Below are 23,508 nucleotides of genomic sequence, written 5' to 3' on the forward strand. Positions count from 1 at the left end.
TTTCATTTGTGTTCTATTCGTATTTCAATTTTAGGGTTTCTGAAATCAAAAAAAAAAAAATCTATCTATTCGTGTTCTTGATTTTCTTAGTCTTTGTTCTTGTTTTCCTTCTAAAAATCTGAAACCATTATAGTTAATCTCTTTATTCCAGATTGTTTCTTTGTTCAAATCGTGTTCTTAATATCCTTGTTCCAATTGTTTGTTGTGAAATCAGAAACTATTCTAGAGCTTGTTGAAATCGTGAATTAGGGCTTTGAGTTTTTTTCTCTTGTTCTAATTGTAGAATCTGAATTTTCATTGAGTTTCTAGTGCTGTTTTGTTTTGAAATCCGAATTTTGCCTTGGGTTTCTTGTTCTTGTTGTGAAATCCGAAATTGGTATTGATCATTCCCTTGTTTCAATTGTGTCCCTGGTTTCCATTGGTTCCTTTATTTGTTGTGGAATCCGAGACTGTTATAGTGCCACAAATTAGTTTGGTTTTGATCTTATTGTTTGAATCACAGATTAGATTTTGGGAATATTGGTTTTCTGTTATTGGGATTGTTCTTGAATCTGTTATAGTACCACAGTTTGCTTGGTTTTCGGATTGGTTCTTGGTATCCGTTTGGTTCTTTGGTGTTCAAATTTTTTTTTTTCTTTTCAAAAATTGAGTATCTGGGTTATCAAATTTGAGAGATAAAAAAAAAAAAAGGAAGAAAGGAAAGGAAAAATCAAGAGGATCCGAACCAAAACCCCACACAAGTGTTCCAAAAATCATCATTTTTCGTCATTTTCACCAGTTTTCGTCGGTGTTCGTTTGGTTTGTTTGGTTGGATTTGCTGCTTGAACCTCCATATCACCGTTTCATTAGTTTTCAAAGAGCTTAAAGAAGAAAATAGAGTGGAAAAAGGCAGAGGTGTGAGCTTATTTGAGGGTAAAAGCCATCATTGAGTGCAAACACGAGTGTACTTGAGTGACCATTTTCTTTGAGTGAAACACGTGAGGGAGTGCAGTGAGGTCCTTTCTATAATTGTCTAACCTTATTGTTTTGCAGATTCTCCATCATGTCACAAAATCCAGAGAAAGATGCAAGCAATGATAATCCGCCACCTGAGGTTCCGAATCTACAAATACAAGCATTAATTGGGGAGATGCGAAGGATGATGAGGGCGGAGTGTGAGCAGATACATGAGAGGTTGGATAGGGTAGAAGAGGGGGCACAACGGAGACCAAGGAGGGGTAGGGTACACCAAAGGGAGGATGAGAATGAAGGGGATTTGGAAGGGGTAATTTCTGATGATGAGTTTGATAGGATATCGGCGGGTAACCATAGGAGGTATGGTGGGAATAGAGAAGATAGGAACCAGGTAGATAATTATTTGGGGAATATCAAAATGAGAATCCCAGCATTTCAGGGGAAGAGTGATCCTGAAGCATTGGTATCAGAGCCCCTACTTCGTCCCATTCTAGTGAGATAAAATGTTTCAAATGTCAGGGGCGAGGACACATACCTAGCCAATGTCCAAACAAGCGAGTTATGGTAATTCGGGATAATGGGGAGATAGATTCCGAAGAGGAAGATGATCTTGATGACATGCCACCATTGGAGGACGCTTCTATGGGTGATGAGGAGTTTGGGGCAGAATCTGGTGAGATGCTTGCACTAGTCACACGACGAGCCTTAAATTTGCAAGCAAAAGAAGAGGAAGAAGAGGTGCAGCGGGAGAACATCTTTCACACTCGTTGTCATGTGAAAGGCAAGGTATGTAGTGTGATTATTGATGGAGGTAGTTGTACTAACGTTGCTAGTTCTTCCATGGTTGAAAAGCTAGGGCTCCCAACGCTTAAACATCCTTGTCCATACAAGTTGCAGTGGTTGAATGATAGTGGTGAAGTGAGGGTTACAAAACACGTGCTGGTATCATTTCGAATTGGCAAGTATGAGGATGAGGTATTGTGCGATGTGGTTCCCATGCAAGCTGGACACCTCCTTCTAGGAAGGCCTTGGCTATTTGATCGGCGAGTCCAGCATGATGGCTTCACCAACAAGTACTCATTCACGTTCTGTCAACGAACAATCACTCTAGCTCCATTGACGCCAAAGCAAGTATATGAAGACCAAGTGCGGTTGCAAATATTGAGTGATCAAAAAAAATTGAGTGAGCAAAAGAAGGAGAGTGAAAAGATGAATGAGAGTGAGAAAAAAAAGAGACAAAGAGAGAAAAGGGTCGAATCAAGTGAGAGAGAAAAGAAAGAGAAGAGTTCGATCAATGAGGGAAAATTAGAGAGAAAACAAAATAATTTTTATGCAAAAAAAAGTGAGGTTAAGGAGGCTCTTTTAAACACTAACCAACTTGATGCTAACAAGCAGGTTTTTGATCCCGGTGATTGGGTATGGTTACACATGAGGAAAGAGCGATTCCCAGCACAAAGACGTTCCAAATTGCTACCTCGAGGAGATGGGCCGTTTCAAGTGCTAGAAAGGATCAATGACAATGCCTACAGACTCGATTTACCAGGTGAGTATACTGTTAGTGCTACTTTTAATGTTTCTGATTTGAGTCCTTTTGATGCAGGTGACGATTTGAGGTCAAATCTTTCTCAAGAGGGGGGAATGATGAGGACACCAAGACTAAAAATCCAAGTCAAGTTCCGGTTGATCCAAGTCAAGAGGGGAGGAATGATGAGGACACCAGTTTAGGAGCTTGATCAATATTTAGCTTCCTGTAATGAGTCTTTTTATTTTTAATCACGTTTTTTATTTAGTCTTTGTTTTGTGATAAGTCAAACATTTGACTTGTGTGAGTCCAATAGTCCTTTTGTCTTTAATTTTCGGTTTTTATTAGGAAGACAAAGGGTTGTCTTTAAATTTCAGTTTTCATTAGGAAGACAAAGGGTTGTCTTTATTTTTCGGTTTCATTAGGAAGACAAAAGGCTTGTCTTTAATATTTCGGTTTTTAGGAAGACAAAGGGGCTTGTATTGATGTAATTTTCGGCTATATAAGGCCTTGAAAACATTTGGAAAAAATCAGATTATGTTGAAAGAAATTGTGAGTTTATTTCTTCTTGAGTTCTTGAAGAAACTTTTGAACTTATCAAGGAGATTCCTTGTGGCGTTCATCCTGACTTATCAAACGGATTCCATCCCCGTTTGTGGCGTCTTCCTCATACCAAGGTTCGTGCTTGGCTAAGCATTGGGTCGCGGTTCCATTCCAATCTCGTGTGTTCTTGGTGGCTGTTCCATATTTGGTGTCGGGTTTCGTCACACTTGTTGGCGTGGTTCGTATCATTTTCTTCTTCTTTCTTTTCTGTCTTTTCTTTCCTCTTGATCCACAAACGCAGGTACAAGACACAAGAAAAAAAAAATTAGACTTGGATTCGAAAACAAAACAACTCGGATTTCACAAAAGAGCAAGAGATTCTCAATGCAAATTCAGATTTTCACAATGAAAAACTAGAGAAACTCACTGTCAATTCAGATTTCACAATAAAACAAATTCGGATTGTACAATAAGAACAAGAGAAAAAAACTCAATGCCAATTCGGATTGCACAATAAGAACAAGAGAAACTTAACCCCAATTCAGATTTCACAATAAGAACAAGAGAAACCCAAGGCAAAGTCAGATTCCACAAGTAGAACAAGATAAAACTCAAAGCCCTAATTCACGTTAAGAACCCTAATTCATGATTTCAGAAATGAATAATGGGAACTAGGAAATAATGGGAACTAGGAAATAAGGGATTTCAAGGGATTTCACAAAGAAATAATGGGAACTAGGAAATAAGAACACGATTTGAACAAAGAAACAATCTGGAATAAAGAGATTAACTATAATGGTTTCAGATTTTTAGAAGGAAAACAGGAACAAAGACTAAGAAAATCAAGAACACGAATAGATAGATTTTTTTTTTTTTTTCAAGAATTCCTAATATAATAACATGAACTGAATAGAAAAAAAAATGAAAAAGGATAGGCCAAACCGGATGATCCTAAGCTCTGATACCAACTGATACGAACCACGCCAACAAGTGTGACGAAACCCGACACCAAATATGGAACAGCCACCAAGAACACACGAGATTGGAATGGAACCGCGACCCAATGCTTAGCAAAGCACGAACCTTGGTATGAGGAAGACGCCACAAACGGGGATGGGAATCCGTTTGATAAGTCGGATTGAACGCCACAAGGGATACCCTTGATAAGTTCGGATAGTCTCTTCAAGAACTCAAGAAGAAAACTCACAAATTTTCATTTCATCCAAATCTGATTTTTCCAAATGTTTTCAAGGCCTTATATAGCCGAAAATTACATCAATACAAGCCCCTTTGTCTTCCTAAAAACCGAAATATTAAAGACAAGCCTTTTGTCTTCCTAATGAAACCGAAAAATAAAGACAACCCTTTGTCTTCCTAATGAAAACCGAAAATTAAAGACAAAAAGGACTCTTGGACTCACACAAGTCAAGTGTTTGACTTATCACAAAATAAACAAAGACTAAAAAAACGTGATTAAAAATAAAAAGACTCATTACAAGAAGCTAAATATTGATCAAGCTCCTAAACTGGTGTCCTCATCATTCCTCCCCTCTTGGCTTGGATCAACTGGAACTTGACTTGGATTTTGAGTCTTGGTGTCCTCATCACTACCCTTCTTGAGCTGCCTCTCAACGTTGATTGCCATATGCACCAAATCTTCCAATTCCACATAATGGTGTAGCTCAATTGGATTAGCAATCTCTTGGTTCAACCCATTCAAAAATCTTGCCATTGTTGCCTCCCGATCCTCTTCCACATTGGCTCTAATCATAGCCATCTCCATCTCCTTGTAATACTCATCAACACTCTTGTAACCTTGACGAAGACCTTGCAACTTAAGGTATAGATCTCGATAATAATGAGATGGTACAAACCGCCGCCTCATCACCCTCTTCATAGCCTCCCAAGTGTCAATGGCACGATCTCCATTTCGCCTCCTGTTGATGCACAACTGATCCCACCAAACAATAGCATAATTAGTAAATTCAATGGCAACTAGTTTTACCTTCTTCATGTTAGAGTAGTTGCGACAATCGAAAACCAACTCCATCTTCTTCTCCCACTCAAGGTATGCTTCAGGATCACTCTTCCCCTGAAATGCTGGAATTCTCATCATGATATTTCCTAAATAATTATCTACCTGGTTCCTAGCTTCTCTAACCCGACCATACCTCCTATGGTTACCCGCCGACATCCTATCAAACTCTTCATCAGAAACTACCCCTTCCAAATCCCCTTCATTCTCATCCTCCCTTTGGTACACCCTATTCCTCTGTGGCCTCCGTTGTGTTCCCTCTTCTACCCTATCCAACCTCTCATGTATTTGTTCACACTCCTCCCTCAACATCCTCCTCATCTCCCCCATTAAAGCTTCAATTTGTAGATTTGGAACTGTAGGTGGTGGAGTGTCATTGCTTGCATTTCTTTCTGTATTTTGTGACATGATTGAAAATCTGCAAAAAAAATAAGGTTAGAACAGTTATAGAAAAATCCCTCACCACACTCCCTCACATGTTTTCACTCAAAAATTGTCACTCAAGTCCACTCGTGTTTCACTCAACTTTGATGGCTTTTACCCTCAAATAAGCTCACACCTCTGCCTTTTTCCACTCGTATTCTTCTTTAAGCCCTCTGAAAACTAATCAAACGGTAATATGGAGGTTCAAGCAGCAAATCCTACCAAACAAACCAAACGAACACCGATGAAAAATTCGCGAAAACTGATGATTTTTGGAACACTTGTGTGGGGTTTTGGCAAAAAGGCCTCTAGACCATAGGGAACAAGAATAGAACAAAAAAAAATTAAGAGAGGTTTCCAGACTTTTTTTTTTTTTTTGGTCTCGGATCCCCTTGACTTTTCCTTTTCTTTCTTCCTTTTTTTTTATCTCTCAAATTTGATAAACCAGATACTCAATTTCTGAAAAGAAAAAAAAATGAATACCAAAAGCCAACCCGAAAACCAAGCAATCTGTGTTACTAAAACAGATTCAAGAACAAACCAATCTATGATTCAACAACACTCCCAATAACATGAAAACCAATCTGTGAAAACCAATACTCCCAATAACAATCTGTGGTACACGCCCAATAACAGAGAACCAATATTCCCCAAAACCAATAATAGAGAACCAATCAATCCGTGGCACCAAAACAATCTCAGATTTCACCACAAATAAAGCAACAATTGAAACAAGGGAATTAACAATACCAATTTGTGGCTCTAGAGTACTTTCGGATTTCACAAAAAAAAAAATCAATTGAAACAAGGGATAACAAAGGAATTGAAACTTTGTGTAGACTAGTTTCGGATTTCAAGGGATTTCACAAAGAAATAATGGAAACTTTGGAAATAAGGAAATGATTGAACAAGGACAAAGAACTCAAAACACGACTAGATGATGATTTTTTATTTTATTTTATTTCAGAAACCCTAATATTGAAAAACGAATTGAATAGAAAACACAAATGAAAGGATAGGCCAAACCGGATGATCCTAAGCTCTGATACCAACTGATACGAACCACACCAACGATTGTGGTGAAACCCAACACCAAATATGGCAGCCACCAAGAACACACGAAATTGGAATGAAGAACCGCGACCCAATGCTTAGCCAAGCACAAACCTTGGTATGAGGAAGACGCCACAAACGGGGATGGGAATCCGTTTGATATGTCAGGTTGAACGCCACAAGGAACCCCTTGATAAGTTCTAATAGTTTCTTCAAGAACTCAAGAAGAAAAACTTACAAATTTCATTTCATCATAATCTGCCTTTCCCAAATGTTTACAAGGCCTAATATAGCCGAAAATTACATCAAAGACAAGCCCCTTTGTCTTCCTAATGAAAACCGAAAATTACATCAAAGACAAGCCCTTTGTCTTCCTAATGAAAACCGAAAATTACAAAAAAAAAGACTATTGGACTCACACAAGTCAAGTGTTTGACTTTTCACAAAATAAACAAAGACTAAATCAAAAAACGTGATTAAAATAAAAAATACAAGATGACAAAATGTAATAAGACTCATCAAGCTCCTAAACTAAGTCTACTTTGATGAGTAGGACAAGTCTTTGTTCTCCTTCAGTGTTGACCACGGTCTCCTCTTGTTTTAGGACTCTGTGGACTAGGCTGTTAAGTTCTTCTTTGAATCTCTTGGCTCGTGCCCTCGTCACCGGACCAACTCGAACTTGACTTGGATCTTTAGTCTTGGTGTCCTCATCAGCTATAGCGCTACAAACAGAGCCATCAGGCTCCCAGATGCCCAAGCCTAGTGCTGTAGCACCTTAAGCCAAATGACCATGATACCCTCCCATTAAATTTAAGCCCTTAATCCTTCCAAGGGCATTCTGGTCATTATTCCCAATTCCCGCTAATTCCTCGAGTTTCTCTAATATTTACCAATTTCTTCCCAACACCTAACTAATCACCAACTATATTCCTCAATATCAAAATAGACTCCAATATATTCTCTAAATCCCAGAATTACCCACAGGCTCGCCCCGAGCTGGGTATAAATCCTCGCCATGAATTTTTTGCTGAACCGCTCACTAGGATCGCCTCGAGTCACAGATTCCAAATATATCCACATAATAATGTGGTCTCAACAATTTATCAAAATTATTTACATTTACACCCTCAATGGGCTAAAATTACGAATATGCCCTTCTAACCTAGTAAGGTCCTACATGCATACTAATACACATAGTCATGCATCACAGATGTTCAAATAATCATACAACATGCTTTTTAATCATTAACTCACATATAATCCAGTTATGCCCTCTCGGCATACTAATCAAGGCCCTTAAGCCTTATTAGTGAATTTGGGTCGTTACATCCACTAAGCCATAAGGAAAATCTTTCACAACAGTAAGGAACAGACCACCTTGATTTCAACTTGCCAAGAATAGTCTCAACCTTGAGTTAAACAAAATGTTATCCCCAAAAAATGGAAATCAATGACGTGGCAATAAAGGTGACAAGTGGCAGTGCATGGTCAGAAAAAGACATATTAATAGTCAATAAATACATTGACTCCTCAGAGTTGTGATAAAGTAACCCGGTAGACTGGTGAAGAGTTTGGACTGCTTGAAAGATGTCATAACCAAGCCAAGTGCATCCTAGGAGATCCCAAGGATGTGGTCCGAGGAAGACCCCAAGGGGGTGGTTCTAGGAGAGCTAAGGAGAGTGCATCCTAGGAGATCCCAAGGGTGTGGTCCGAGGAGACCCCAAGGGGGTGGTCCTAGGAGAGCTAAAGAGAGTGGTCCTAGGAGACCCCAAGGATGTGGACCGAGGAGAGCCCAAGAATTTGGTCTTTATACATATGTCCAACAAGTGCATGGTTGCCCAAATAATAGATTGCCATGTTAGAGGAGAGTGTCACGTTAGAGGAGAGGAGTGCATGTCCTACCACCATGCACTTGTCCGACCCACAAAAACATGTCCTACCACCATGCACATGTCCGACCAGCACTTGCATGGGTGGTCAGTAGGAGGTGGATCAACTAGCTAGAGGAGGACTAAGTCAAGATTCCCAGAAACAGCTTCAACAAGATATGCGGGAATCTCTCATTCTTCCCACAAATGGGGGGGGGGGGGGGGGGGGGGGGTTTGTTACATTTTGAATGTTTTTCGTAATTTAAATGTAATAAATATAATAAAATATCCCGGTTCTAGGGGATACCGTATGTATGACCCTAAGCCTATAAATAGAGGGCTTATGGGATTAGAGAGGGGCTTCTGCTTCTTCTTTCTAGAGAGAGAAAATTTGGGTCTGAGTATTCTAGAGAGAAAAAATTTGGGTCTGAGTATTCTAGAGAGAGAAAGTGCTGATATTTGAAAGGATTCTTGTATTTTTGCAATCTGTACTGAAGAAACTCAGTTGGCTCAGTCCATCTGATCTTGAGTACAGATCTATAATGACAACTCTAAGTGGATTAGGCTATTACCGACTGATCGGGGCTAAACCACTATAAAAATCTTGTGTGTTATTTACTTTTCTTGTTTGAACTGTCTGTGTTATTTAAATTCTCTTGAAGGTTTGTCGTATTTGACGTTCTCACGTCGTTGGCTAAAAACACAGTCAACACAAAAGTACCTATTGCTCAGGTTGAAACTCATTTTTGATCAAGTTCTTATCGTGCCACGCCTTGGTCCGCTCCTTGTATATCTTAGAATTGTCATAGTCTTCCTTACGGAATTCATCAAGCTCATTTAGTTGAAGTAGTCTCTTATGTCCAGTAGCCTTCTCATTAAGATTCGGCTTTTTCATAACCCAATAAGCTTTGTGCTCCAGCTTAACAGGAAAATGACATGCCCTCCCAAAGACTAACCTATAGGGTGACATCCCAATCAGAGTTTTGAATGCCGTTCGATAGGCCCAAAGTGCGTCATCTAGTTTGTTGGACCAATTCTTCCTAGAGCTATCCACTGTCTTTTCAAGAATAATTTTCACCTCCCTATTTGAAATTTCAACTTGACCATTCGACTGAGGATGATATGGTAAAGCAATGTGATGATATACTCCATATCGGGCAAGTAAAAATCAAGTTGCTTATTACAAAAATGACTCCCTACATCGCTAACAAGAGCTCGGGGAGTTCCAAACCTTGTGAAAATGTTCTTGTGTAGAAAGTTCATTACCGTTTTGCCATAATTTTCTTTTGTTGCAATTGCCTCGACCCACTTTGACACGTAGTCCGCTGCTAATAAAATAAACTTATTGTTGAAAGATGATGGGAAAGGGCCCATGAAATCAATGCCCCAAACATCAAAAAGATTAACCTCAAGAATTACATTAAGTGGCATATTATTCCTCCTTGATATATTCCCAGTTCGTTGGCAACGATCATAAGTTTTCACAAACGAATTAGCATCTTTAATCAAACTTGGCCAATAGAACCCACTTTGCAATACTTTCGTTGCTGTCCTTGATGCCCCAAAATGGCCACCACATTATAGAGTATGACAATGGGTGAGAATTGAGTGCATTTCGTCCTCAAGAACAAAACGATGAATGACTTGATCAACACAATGCCTATAAAGAATAGGTTCCTCCCAATAGTAGTGCTTCACCTCATAATAGAATTTCTTCAATTGTTGCCTTGTCATCTCAGGAGACACAACCTTTGCTACCAAGAAATTAACATAGTCAGCGTACCAAGGAACTATAGAACTATCACTTACCCCAAATAATTGTTCATCAGGGAGGTGATCATTTATTTGCACTTCCTTGTCATTCCGACTCTCTTCCATCGAGTCTTGACAAATGATCTTCTACCAAATTTTCTATTCCCTTTTTTATCTCGGATCTCCATGTCAAACTCTTGAAATAATAAGACCCATCTAATGAGGCAGGGCCTGGCATCTTTCTTGGTCATCAAATACTTAATGGTAGAATGGTCAGTGTACACTATTGATACGAACCACACCAACGATTGTGGTGAAACTCGACACCAAATATGGCAGCCACCAAGAACACACGAAATGGGAATGAAGAACCGCGACCCAATGCTTAGCCAAGCACGAACCTTGGTATGAGGAAGACGCCACAAACGGGGATGGGAATCCGTTTGATAAGTCAGATTGAAATCCACAAGGAATACCCTTGATAAGTTCGAATAGTCTCTTCAAGAACTCAAGAAGAAAACCTCTCAATTTTCATTTCATCAAAATCTGCCATTCCCAAACGTTTACAAAGGCCTAATATAGGCGAAAATTACATCAAGACAAGCCCCTTTGTCTTCCTAAAGAAAACCGAAAATTAAAGACAACCCTTTGTCTTCCTAATGAAAACCGAAAATTAAAGACAACCCTTTGTCTTCCTAATGAAAACCAAAATTTAAAAACAAGCCTTTTTGTCTTCCTAATGAAAACCGAAAATTAAAGACAAAAGGACTCTTGGACTCACACAAGTCAAGTGTTTGACTTTTTACAAAATAAACAAAGACTAAATAAAAAATACAAGATGACAAAATACAATAAGACTCATCAAGCTCCTAAACTGAGTCTTTTGGCTCGCGCCCTCGTCACCAGACCAACTGGGACTAGACTTGGATCTTTAGTCTTGGTGTCCTCATCAACTATTACTTTGTTACCAATAGGGTATGGTTTAAATTTATCAAAAGCATAAACAATAGCTAAAGCTCTTTCTCTATTGCGGTATAATTCAATTGTGCTTCATTCACTGTCCTACTAGCATAATAAATAGACCGAAATACCTTATCAATACGTTGGCCCAAAACTGCTCCTAATGCGTAATCACTTGCATCGCACATCAGTTCAAATGGAAGATCCCAGTTTGGAGCAACAACTATTGGCGCCGAGATTATCTTCTCCTTAAGTACCTTAAAAGCATTTAGGCATTCTTCGTTGAAATCAAAGGCAACTCCGTTCATCAACAAAGTAGAAAGAGGCTTCAAAATCTTCGAAAAGCCCTTAATAAATTGTTGGTAAAACCTAGCATGTCCTAGAAAACTTTGAACTCCCTTAACTGACATGGGCAGTGGAAGGTTTTCTATTATTGAGAATTTTGCTCGATCCACCTCAATGCCTTTACTAGAAATTCTGTGCCAAAGTATTATGCCATCTTTTACCATAAAATGGCATTTTTCCCAAATTTAACACCAGATTTGCTTTTTCACAACGGTTCAATACATTCTCCAAGTTACCCAAACACATATCGAATGAAGAGCCAAAAATAGAAAAATCAACCATGAAAAGTCTCAATGCTCCTTTCCACCATATCCAAAAAGATAGCCATCATGCACTGTTGGAATGTTTTAGGTGCATTACATAGTCCAAATGGCGTTCTCCTGAAAGAAAACGTGCCATAGGGACATGTAAATGTCATTTTCTCTTGGTCCTCTGGTGCGATGGCAATTTGATGATACCCTGAGTAACCATCTAAGAAGCAATAATACTCATTACCAGCCAACCTATCCAACATCTGATCAACAAAGGGAAGTGGGAAATGATCTTTCCGTGTCGCCTTATTTAACTTGCGATAGTCAATGCAAATGCGCCATCCGGTCACTGTTCCAGTTGGGATTAGCTCATTATTTTCGTTCTTTACTACTGTTATTACACCCTTCTTTGGAACCACCTGCACTGGACTCACCCAAGCACTATCATAAATTGGGTAGATTACTCCGACGTCCAGCCATTTAAGGATCTATTCCAGTACAACCTCCTTCATTGCTGGATTGAGTCTTCTCTGAGCCACTATAGAGGGCATCCTATCTTCCTCCAATAAGATTCTATGCATTACTGTTGAAGGTCTTATTCCTCTAATATCTGCCAATGATCCGGAAGAGACTTTAATTCCAATTGCGGTGGCTGCTGAATGGATGTTAATGGTCATTCGGGTCCCTTTGTCAACTCTTCAAATTTCTTCTTGTACGGTTGGTAAGAGTTAATCCACTTTACATATTCTCTCATCTCAAAATCATCATCATCATCTTCCTCACCCACCTGCCAACACCGCCTCTAAGGCATCACTACTCATCCTTCTTCCCGAGACTATTTTATCTATCATTTCCACACTATAGCAACTGTCACTAGCCATCGGATATGGCATTTCCTTGAAGACATTGAATACCACCTCATTGTTAGGAGTATGTCCTAAAAGCATGTAAAAGACATTTATTATTTCAATGAATGAATAAATACAATGGTCTATTATTGTTGAATAATTTTGTAAATATCAAAAAAATTCCATATTCATTATTGAGGATGTGATCTTGTATTAGTACGAGAGAATTAAGATCACATGAATGAATAAAAATAGTCAACAACAACAAATTAAAGTTATGGAATTCTTTAACTGGAGTTGTAAGTACAGTTTACTGAGTATCATAATGATGCAAATAATCTAGATTCGGATTATTGATGTGGAAAGACATCTCGGTAAAGGTGCTTTATATAATAAGATTATATATGACATGGACCAATATGAATTAAAGTCTTTATCCAAAAACCATTTAATAATAAAGACTTGTAATTCATATCATAACTGATGATCATTTATAGATCAACCTAAATCCTGAGTGTTCATGAACTCCTGTTCATGTTTATTAAATCTTTTGATTCATTCGTTAAGGTCTCTTCATAGAATGAGGCTAATGACTTTTGTTTTGGAGATTTAATATCATGGATGGCTGGGAACATGTATCAACAATATGTAATCTAATCTTTCCTAACGGATCGTATATTAGTTCCCTTAAGGGTTAATTCTGGAACTGAATGATTTTGAGTTCAAATCTATAATTAGATTATAGATTAATTATTCACTAGTGAATTAATGGTACTTAAGGAATAAGAAGTAAATTAGAAAGGTAAAAATGGTAAATCTTCCATTCTAATTTATGAACTAATTAATTAGAGGGTTGAACTATTGTAAGATGGTTATATCAATGGACAACTTAGAATAAGATTTATCTAAAAGTATATCTATAACTTAAAGAGTTCAATTTTGAATTTATAGTGGAAAAATATCAGAATTAATAAATTAACTATTATAATTAAAGAGTTTAATTATTTAGTTTCAATTTATTGGAGTTTAATGTTATAGGTCCATGGTCCCCGAAATGGCTCAAACAAACACTGACAAAGATAAATACAAAAATGGGCAAAATGACTTATTTGATAAGTAAAATATTTTTCTATGCACTAAACATAATTATTGTATAATTACAATTAATTAATTATTTGATTTAACAAATATAATTAATTTTGAATTAATTTATTTCTGAGATTTTTAGTATTTAAATAATAAGAAAAATTGGGAAAAATCACATGCCTTCCTTGGCATGTGGTACACGTGTAGTACAGTGCACAGTCACTGTGCTACACACACAAGAAGCTTCTAAAAGTTTCTTTGTTCCACAATTTTAGTTATTTAAATATTAAATAAATAATGAGATATTGTAATATGATTAAACTACTATTATTTAAACAAAATCTGATATTTGATTAGTTATTTTTTAAATTGTTTTAAATAAGTAATATTTTATTTTAATATATTAGATATATTAAATATAGGAGATTAGGTTTTTCAGAGCGATAATTTTTTCAGTGATAGAAAATATATCGTGAAATCTCTCTGAGAGAAAGAGAATAATGCTACAAGCATAGATCACTGTTCTTCACAAACTTAGGTCCAAACTTTATCAGATCTCATGTGTTGAGAACATCTAATAAATAGATTTTGCCTATTATTTTGTATAGAGAGCCCACACTCGTTCTTTGTGTGCTAAGAACATTTTGAAAGATCTTGGTGTGAGATCTAAATGATTTTTGCCATATAAAAAGATAGCAGCAAGGAAGGACTTGAGGTAATTTTCTATTCGTATCTTTGATTCAATATATATATGTATGTGAAATAGTAGATCTAGAAATCTTGTGGGGTGAAATTAACAATTTTGATTGTTGTTCCGCTGCGTATAATCTCTGATTTGATCTATAAAAACCAACACTCATCCCCTTGAACTCTGAGTTTAGGCTCTCCCTTTTGAACATCAATGAGAGCTTGTCTTGTTGCTAGAAAAGGTCGCCCAAGAATAATTGGGACATTTGCATCTTCCACCATGTCCAACACAATAAAGTCTACTGGAAAAATAAATTTTGTCGACCTTCACTAGGACATCTTCAATTATCCCCCTCGGATAGGCCATCGATCGATCCGCCAACTGTAGTGTAATAGTGGTTAGCTTTGCCTCACCTAAACCAAGTCTTTTGAATACTGATAGAGGCATGAGATTGATGTTGGCTCCCAAATCACATAGTGCGTGTTTACACTCAAAGTTACCAGTTGTACATGGGATTGTGAAACTTCCATGATCCCTCAACTTCTAGGGAAGCTTCCTTTGTAAAATAGCGCTACATTCTTCAGTCAATGCCACAGTTTCGTAGTCTTCCATCTTCCTCTTTTTAGACAAAATTATTTCATGAACTTTACATAACTAAGCATTTGCTCTAAGGCCTCAGCAAAGGAAATGTTGATTTGTTACTTCTTGAACACCTCTAAAAACTTGGAAAGCTATTTATCAAGAGAATTTTTCCTAAATCGTTGAGGGTATGGGATCTTAACTAGGGGGTCGACAATAATGACTTGTGTTGCTTTCTCTGTAGAACAATGGTGTTCAACCTTCTTAGTATTAGAACCAGATGTCTTGCCTAGCTTTTCATTCTTCTCTACAGATGACTAATGCACAGATTGTTCAATTTGCTTACCACTTCTCAGAGTGATTGCCTGACATTGTTCCTTGGGATTCACCATTGTATTTCTAGGCAAATTCCCTTGCGGTCTGTTATTGAACATGCTAGGCAACTGACCCACTTGTGTCTTAAGGTTTTGAATGGAGGACCGTCTCAGTCATGAATTGAGTCTGAGTATTAGTGAGAGTCAACAAAGCTGCTTGCAATTCATTGGGCTTTTCTGGTTGATCTTGTGGTCTAGGTTGCTGTGAAGATGAAGTTTGATTCATAGGTTGTTGTGACATATTCTGCTGGTATTGGCCTTGAAACTATGACTGTTGGCCTTTGTAACGCCCTGGATAGCCAAGACCGCTACACTGTGTACTTTTTAAAGGTGCAAGACTTGCTAATCAAGTCATTAATTTGAAAATGTGTCATTAAACATGTCATAAAAGACTCATTTTATAAAATTAAACTGTTATAAACACGGGATCCCAAAAGAGACAGAGTTAAAAGTTGATTTACAGACTTCCAAAAAGAAACATAAACAAAGGTTAGCCATACTAAGGCAAAATAGACATTCTCTGGATTTTGCGTCCCTGCCTAAACCTCAACCGTGGCGGCTAGCAGCTGGCTATGCACATTCCGCTCATAGAGCTCTCCAATCAGGGCTGATCAAGCTTACCCTTGCCTTTCCCTGCACCACGTAGCACCCGTGAGCCAAGGCCCAGCAAGAAAACATGAAATGCAACACAATCAATGATATCAGACAGTAAAATTCCCCAAACATGAACTCTCATCAAATAACCCACATTAATACCACTCAGCATATATTCAGAGTCATGGATGCAATCAAACACTTATAACATTTATATCACATAATAATCAGGGCCGACAACTTAGGCCACACCCTCTGTTTATCCCACTGACTCCGGCCCGCTTAAACCGAGCTCAGTGCATATTAAGCTGTCCTCGGCTACCAATGGCCGAGCCGCGCCTTATGCGCTAGTGTAACCCTTGGCACCCTTAGGCCGTTGGTTCACTAAATAGCTTGCATGGCATAATACCATCTTTTCAAGCATTCACATTAAGGAACCCTTAGTCCCGTCACATATATTCAAACAGGTGCAGTTTTCTTTCCTTTAGTCTTTACGGTTATTGTTTATGAGCAACACTCCTCAAGCACGATCCTTTCCCGAGCCTAAGCTTTTATCAGCTAGTCACAACCAATGTATAGGGTTCCATTAATACTCAAATACAGGTTTCCAGTTACAAAACTAACTTTCAGGAATCCGATTTCCACCAAGCACGGTGGTGAAATCAATCCCGAGCATACTAGACCAAATTCCCATGCCTAAAATCCCCAAAAGTTCAAGTGCACAATTAAGGGCTGCGGTCCTTGAAGCTTAGCCGTTGCGACAATTGCAATGGGCGCCGCGGCGCTCACCCTTGGCCGAGCCTCCTTGGCTCATCTTCATCCTAGGGCCGCAGCGCCCTAGAACAGAGCCGCGGCCCTTCCCTTCGAACCCAGAATTCCCACCATTTCTAGGCTTGAAACCCTAGCCAAAACCACTCTTAAGCTCCCTACTTCAACACCCAATAATCCCAACACTTTTAGCATGACTTAAACAACATAATTCCACAGAAAACCCAGCCTAACACACACTAGAGTTCTCTTTTCAATTTCTAAAACTCAAGAGCTATAAACACTCAAACCAGTCATTCAAACCCAAATTGAAACTTCTAAATCATGAATTGAGACTTACCTCTTCTGCTGGACCACTTCACCAAGCCAAAACCAAGCTAATTCCCAAGCTTTCCTCCTTAATTCTGTCTTTAAACATCAAAACCACATTTACCTCAAAACCCAACAAAAACCTAGAATTTCTAACCACAAAAAAGGAAATTAAATGCTTACCTTAGCCCAGAAATTCCCAGCTTGATTCACTAAATTCTCAGTGGTTTTCTCTTTGTGTTTCCTTGATTGAGAGAGTAGAGAGAAGGGCTGAGAAAGAGTCGGTCTAAAATTTTCTGTCTACTGTTTTCGATTCCTTTAGTCTAACCTTATCTCGATAAGTAAATCCCGAGGCTCGGGGTGTCGAAACGTCCCCTAGGGCAAAACGGTAAAATTCCCCAATATTCCCGCCTAGACTTCCTAACCTCAAATATATCTCCATATATTTATTTTCATAACCCGATAGTCTAAATAACTACCCGATACCTAAAATACCCTTGACTTATCCAAAGTCAGATGTTAAGCCCTATTGTGACTTTTCCCCGCTAACTAGCCCTAGGATCGCCTTGAGTCGTGCTCTGCAGATCCACCCACATAATAATGTGGTTCGCACATATATCACACATATATATATCATAATATCATCAATTATCATTCAAACATTATGAATCATAGAATCATGCATTTAAATCAATATATTGATGCAAACCATATCTTTTCCAATTATGCCCTCCCGGCACGCTAATCAAGGCCTTTAAACCTCATTAGCAAATTTGGGGTCGTTACAACTATTCCCTCCTAATGAGAATTTCATCCTCGAAATTTACCTGCATAGCTCGGGATACTGATCCCCCATCACTGTCTCTAACTCCCAGGTCGCTTCCTCGACCTTGCTATTCCTCCATAATACTTTCACTAATGGTATTGTCTTGTTCCGTAAGACTTTGCCTTCCGATCCAAAATCTGAGCTGGTCGCTCCTCATAGGACAAGTCTGTCTGCAACTCTAAGTCCTCATACTTCAACACATGTGTTGTATCAGAAACATACTTTCACAACATGGAGACATGGAACACATTATGAACTCCTGATAATGACGGTGGCAAAGCCAGTCTATAAGCCACCTGTCCAATCCTCTCTAGGATCTCAAAAGATCCAACAAATCGAGGGCTCAGCTTGCCCTTTACTCCAAATCAACTCACCCCTCTCAATGGTGAAACTCGCAGAAACACGTGGTCCCCGACCTGGAACTCCACGTTCCTACGCTTAGGATCAGCGTAGCTTTTCTGTCTACTCTGCGAAGCAAGCATTCTAGCTCGAATCTTCTCAATAGACTCATTAGTCTTCTGAACCATATCTGGGCCCAAATACCTTCTCTCACCCATCTCATCCCAATGAATGGGCGATCTGCACTTCCTCCCATATAACATCTCATAAGGAGCCACCCCAATCGTTGATTGATAACTGTTGTTATATGAAAATTCGATCAATGGAAGATATTTACTCCAAACCCCTCGAAATCAATCACACATGCCCTAAGCATGTCCTCCAATACCTGAATCATCCTCTCAGACTGTCCATCAGTCTGAGGATGAAAAGCTGTGCTAAACTTCAGCTGAGTCCCTATAGCTCTCTGTAGAGCTCCCCAAAATTTGGAGGTAAAGATAGGGTCTCGATCAGATACAATAGACTTTGGAAACCCATGGAGATGAACTATCTCCCTCACATACAGCTCTGCATACTGTTCCACTGAATAAGTCTACCTCACTGGTAGAAAATGAGATGACTTGGTGTATCTGTCCACTATCACCCACACCGAGTCATGAAGTCCAACTGTCCTGGGTAAACCTCCCACGAAATCCATCGTAATATCTTCCCACTTCCACTCTGGGATACCCAAGGGTTGAAGCAATCCCACTGGTCGCTGATGCTCAGCCTTAACCTGCTGACATGTCAAACATCTAGACACATACTCTACCACATCCTTCTTCATCCCAGGGCAGCCAATATAATGACCGTAGATCCTGATACATCTTCGTGGTACCCGGATGAAGTGAGTATGGCGTAGTGTGAGACTCATCCAGTATCTCTCGACTGATCCCCTCATCTGCAGGAACACAAATCCGTCCCTGATACCGAAGCAAGCCTATCTCAGAAACTAAATAATCCTTAGTTGTCCCTGCTAAGGCATGCTGCCTAACTTCCTGCAACTGCACATCTACCAACTGACCCTCCTTGATCTGCTCCAACAGGGTCGACTACAAAGTGATATTGGCTAACTGGCCTACCACCAGTTCTATCCTTGCTCTGACCATCTCATCAGCTAATTCCCTCGAGATCTGGGTGGAACTATACAACTGTCCTGGGCCCCTCCGGCTCAACGCATCTGCCACCACATTGGCTTTCCCAGGGTGGTAAATGATGTCACAGTCATAATCCTTAACCAACTCCATCCAACGTCTCTGCCTGATACGAACCACGCCAACAAGTGTGACGAAACCCGACACCAAATATGGAACAGCCACCAAGAACACACGAGATTGGAATGGAACCGCGACCCAATGCTTAGCCAAGCACGAACCTTGGTATGAGGAAGACGCCACAAACGGGGATGGAATCCGTTTGATAAGTCAGGATGAACGCCACAAGGAATCTCCTTGATAAGTTCAAAAGTTTCTTCAAGAACTCAAGAAGAAATAAACTCACAATTTCATTCCACATAATCTGATTTTTCACATTGTTTTGGCAGTCCTTATAAGGACGAAAATTACATGAAAACAAGACCCTTGGTCTTCCTAATGAAACCGAAAAATTAAGGACAGCCCCTTTGTCTTCCTAATGAAAACTGAAATAAAAGACAAGCCTTTTGTCTTCCTCATGAAAACCGAAAATTAAAGACAAAAGGACTATTGGACTCACACAAGTCAAATGTTTGACTTATCACAAATTAAACAAAGACTAAAAAACGTGACTAAAAATAAAAAGACTCATTAAGCTCCTAAACTCAGTCAACTTTGATGAGTAAGACAAGTCTTTGTTCTCCTTCAATGTTGACCACGGTCTCCTCTTGTTTTAGGACTTTGTGGACTAGGCTGTTAAGTTCTTCCTTGAATCTCTTGGGTCGTGCCCTCATCACTGGACCAACTGGAACTTGACTTGATACTTGGGTCTTGGTGTCCTCATCATTCCCCCCCTCTTTAGAAGGATTTGACCTCAAATCGTCACCTGCATCAAAAGGACTCAAATCAGAAACATTAAAAGTAGCACTAACATTATACTCACCTGGTAAATCGAGTCTGTAGGCATTGTCATTGATCCTTTCAAGTACTTGAAATGGACCATCTCCTCGAGGTAGCAATTTTGAACGCCTTTGTGTTGGGAATCACTCTTTCCTCATGTGTAACCATACCCAATCACCGGGCTCAAAAACCTGCTTATGACGACCCTTGTTAGCTTGCTTAATGTATTGTTCAGTCCTTCTCTCTATGTTGAGTCGCGCCCTCTCATGGATTTTCTTCACAAATTCTGCCTTCTTCTCGCCATCTAAATTCAAATGCTCAGAAACAGGTAAAGGTGATAAATCCAAAGGAGTTAGAGGATTAAAACCATAAACAATTTCAAATGGTGAAAATTTAGTAGCAGAATGCATTGAACGATTATAAGCAAACTCAACATGTGGCAAACAATCTTCCCAAGTCTTAATATTTTTACTTATGATAGCCCTCAACAAGGTGGATAGGGTCCTATTAACTACTTCTGTTTGACCATCGGTTTGAGGGTGACAAGTAGTAGAAAATAATAGTTTTGTCCCAAGTTTTCCCCACAATGTTTTCCAAAAATAGCTTAAGAACTTGGCATCCCTATCTGATACAATTGTTCTAGGCATACCATGTAATCTCACAATCTCCCTAAAGAACAAATCTGCAACGTTAGAGGCATCATCAGTTTTATGACAAGGAATAAAATGAGCCATCTTAGAAAATCTGTCTACAACCACAAAGATTGAATCCCTCCCACGCTTACTTCTAGGTAAACCCAACACAAAATCCATTGAAATGTCAACCCATGGTGAACTAGGGATAGGTAGGGGTGTGTAAAGGCCATTTGGCTGAACTCTTGATTTAGCTTGCCTACAAGTGACACACCTACCACAAATTCGCTCAACATCTCGTTTCATGTGGGGCCAAAAGAAGTGCTCTTGCAACATAGCTAGGGTCTTAGCAACTCCAAAATGTCCCATCAACCCTCCCCCGTGGGACTCTCTAACTAGCAAATCTCTCAAAGAACAATTAGGTACACACAACCTATGCTCCCTAAACAAGAAACCCTCATGCCTATAAAATTTTCCTTCAGCAGATTTTTCACAAACACCATAAATTTCCCCAAAATCATGGTCAGCAGAATACAGGTCCTTTATGTGTTCAAACCCAAGTAATTTAGCATCAAGAGTGGAGATTAGGGCATACCTGCGAGAAAGGGCATCAGCAACCACATTCTCCTTACCTTGTTTATAGCGAATGACATAAGGAAATGTCTCAATGAACTCAACCCATCTTGCATGTCTCTTGTTGAGCTTGTGTTGGCCTTTCAAATGTTTCAAGGATTCATGATCTGTGCGAATCACAAACTCCTTTGGCCACAAATAGTGCTGCCATGTTTCTAAAGCACGCACTAGTGCATACAATTCTTTGTCATAGGTGGGGTAATTGAGGGCAGCCCCACTTAGCTTTTCGCTAAAGTATGCAAGCGGTCTCCCATCCTGCATAAGAACAGCGCCAATACCTATTCCAGAAGCATCACATTCAACTTCAAAAGTGTTAGAAAAGTTAGGCAAAGCAAGTAAAGGAGCATGAGTAAGCTTGTATTTCAGTAGCTGAAATGCCTCCTCTTGAGCTTCGCCCCATTTAAATATCACATTCTTTTTGATAACTTCTGTAAGTGGTGCGGCGATGGTGCTAAAATTTTTCACAAACCTCCTGTAGAAGCTAGCAAGTCCATGAAAACTTCTAACATTACCTATAGTTGTAGGGGTCGGCCACTCTTGGATGGCTTTGATCTTTTCTTCATCCACCTGAATACCTGTAGCACTTACAACAAAGCCTAGGAAAACAAGCTTATCGGTGCAGAAAGTACACTTACTGAGGTTAGCATATAAACTCTGTTTCCTAAGAACATCCAAAACAGAATGCAAATGCAAAACATGGTCATGCAAATTCTTACTATAAATAAGAATATCATCAAAATACACAACCACAAATTTTCCAATGAAAGCACGCAATACATGATTCATTAAGCGCATGAAAGTGCTAGGTGCATTAGTTAGTCCAAAAGGCATGACTAACCACTCATACAATCCATGTTTAGTTTTAAAAGCAGTTTTCCACTCATCCCCTTCTTTCATACGTATCTGATGATACCCACTTTTAAGATCAATTTTGGAAAACACACAAGAACCATGCAATTCATCTAACATGTCATCTAAACGAGGAATGGGATGTCGATATTTTACCGTTATATTGTTGATGGCTCGACAGTCAACACACATCCTCCATGTTCCATCCTTCTTGGGAACTAGAATCACTGGAACAGCACAAGGGCTCATGCTTTCTCTCACCTGCCCTTTCTCCATCAATTCTTCAATTTGCCTTTGCAATTCCTTTGTTTCATCAGGATTACTTCTGTAGGCTGGTCGGTTTGGGATGGAAGCACCTGGAACAAAATCAATTTGATGTTCTATTCCTCGAACAGGTGGCAATCCATGTGGTACTTTCTCAGGAAACACATCCTCAAATTCCTGCAAAATAGACACAACAACACTTGGCAGCGAAGAATCAAGTTGGTTAGTATTTAAAAGAGCCTCCTTATACATGAGTAAAATCATGGGCTGTTTTGTACACAATGCTCTCTTAACCTCACTTTTTTTTGCATAAAAATTATTTTGTTTTCTCTCACTTGATTCCACACTTTTCTCTCTTTGTCTCTCTTTTTCCTTACTCTCATTCATCTTTTCACTCTCTTTTTGCTCACTCATTTTCTTTTTGTCACTCAATTTTTGCAACCTCACTTGATCTTCATACACTTGCTTTGGTGTCAAAGGCGCTAGAGTGATTGTTCGTTGACGGAATGTGAATGAATACTTGTTGGTGAAGCCGTCATGCTGCACCCGCCGATCAAATTGCCAAGGCCTTCCTAGAAGGAGGTGTCCAGCTTGCATGGGAACCACATCACACAACACCTCATCTTCATACTTGCCAATTCGAAATGAGACTAGCACCTGTTTTGTAACCCTCACTTCACCACTATCATTCAGCCATTGCAATTTGTATGGACAAGGATGCCTAAGCGTTGTAAGCCCCAGCTTGGCAACCATGGAAGCACTAGCAACATTAGTACAACTACCTCCATCAATAATGACACAACATACCTTGTCTCTCACATGACAACGAGTGTGAAAGATGTTCTCTCGCTGCACCTCTTCTTCCTCTTCTTTTGCTTGCAAATTCAGGACTCGCCTTGTGACTAGTGCAAGCATCTCACCAGATTCTAGTCCATACTCAT

The 23,508-nt window shown here is 39.3% G+C and overlaps 1 protein-coding gene across 1 annotated transcript; it reads right to left on the bottom strand.

Annotated features, from left to right (window-relative positions):
- Positions 1-9,119: 9,119 nt before the first annotated feature.
- Positions 9,120-10,276, bottom strand: LOC133814879 (uncharacterized). The gene is made up of 3 exons (XM_062247785.1): positions 9,991-10,276; positions 9,665-9,897; positions 9,120-9,509 (listed from the first exon to the last, which is right to left on the bottom strand). Exons 1-3 carry the CDS (start codon positions 10,274-10,276, stop codon positions 9,120-9,122), a joined length of 909 nt encoding a protein of 302 aa, XP_062103769.1.
- Positions 10,277-23,508: the final 13,232 nt, after the last annotated feature.

Source organism: Humulus lupulus, chromosome 2, assembly GCF_963169125.1.
Source record: "Humulus lupulus chromosome 2, drHumLupu1.1, whole genome shotgun sequence".
NCBI lineage: Eukaryota > Viridiplantae > Streptophyta > Magnoliopsida > Rosales > Cannabaceae > Humulus > Humulus lupulus.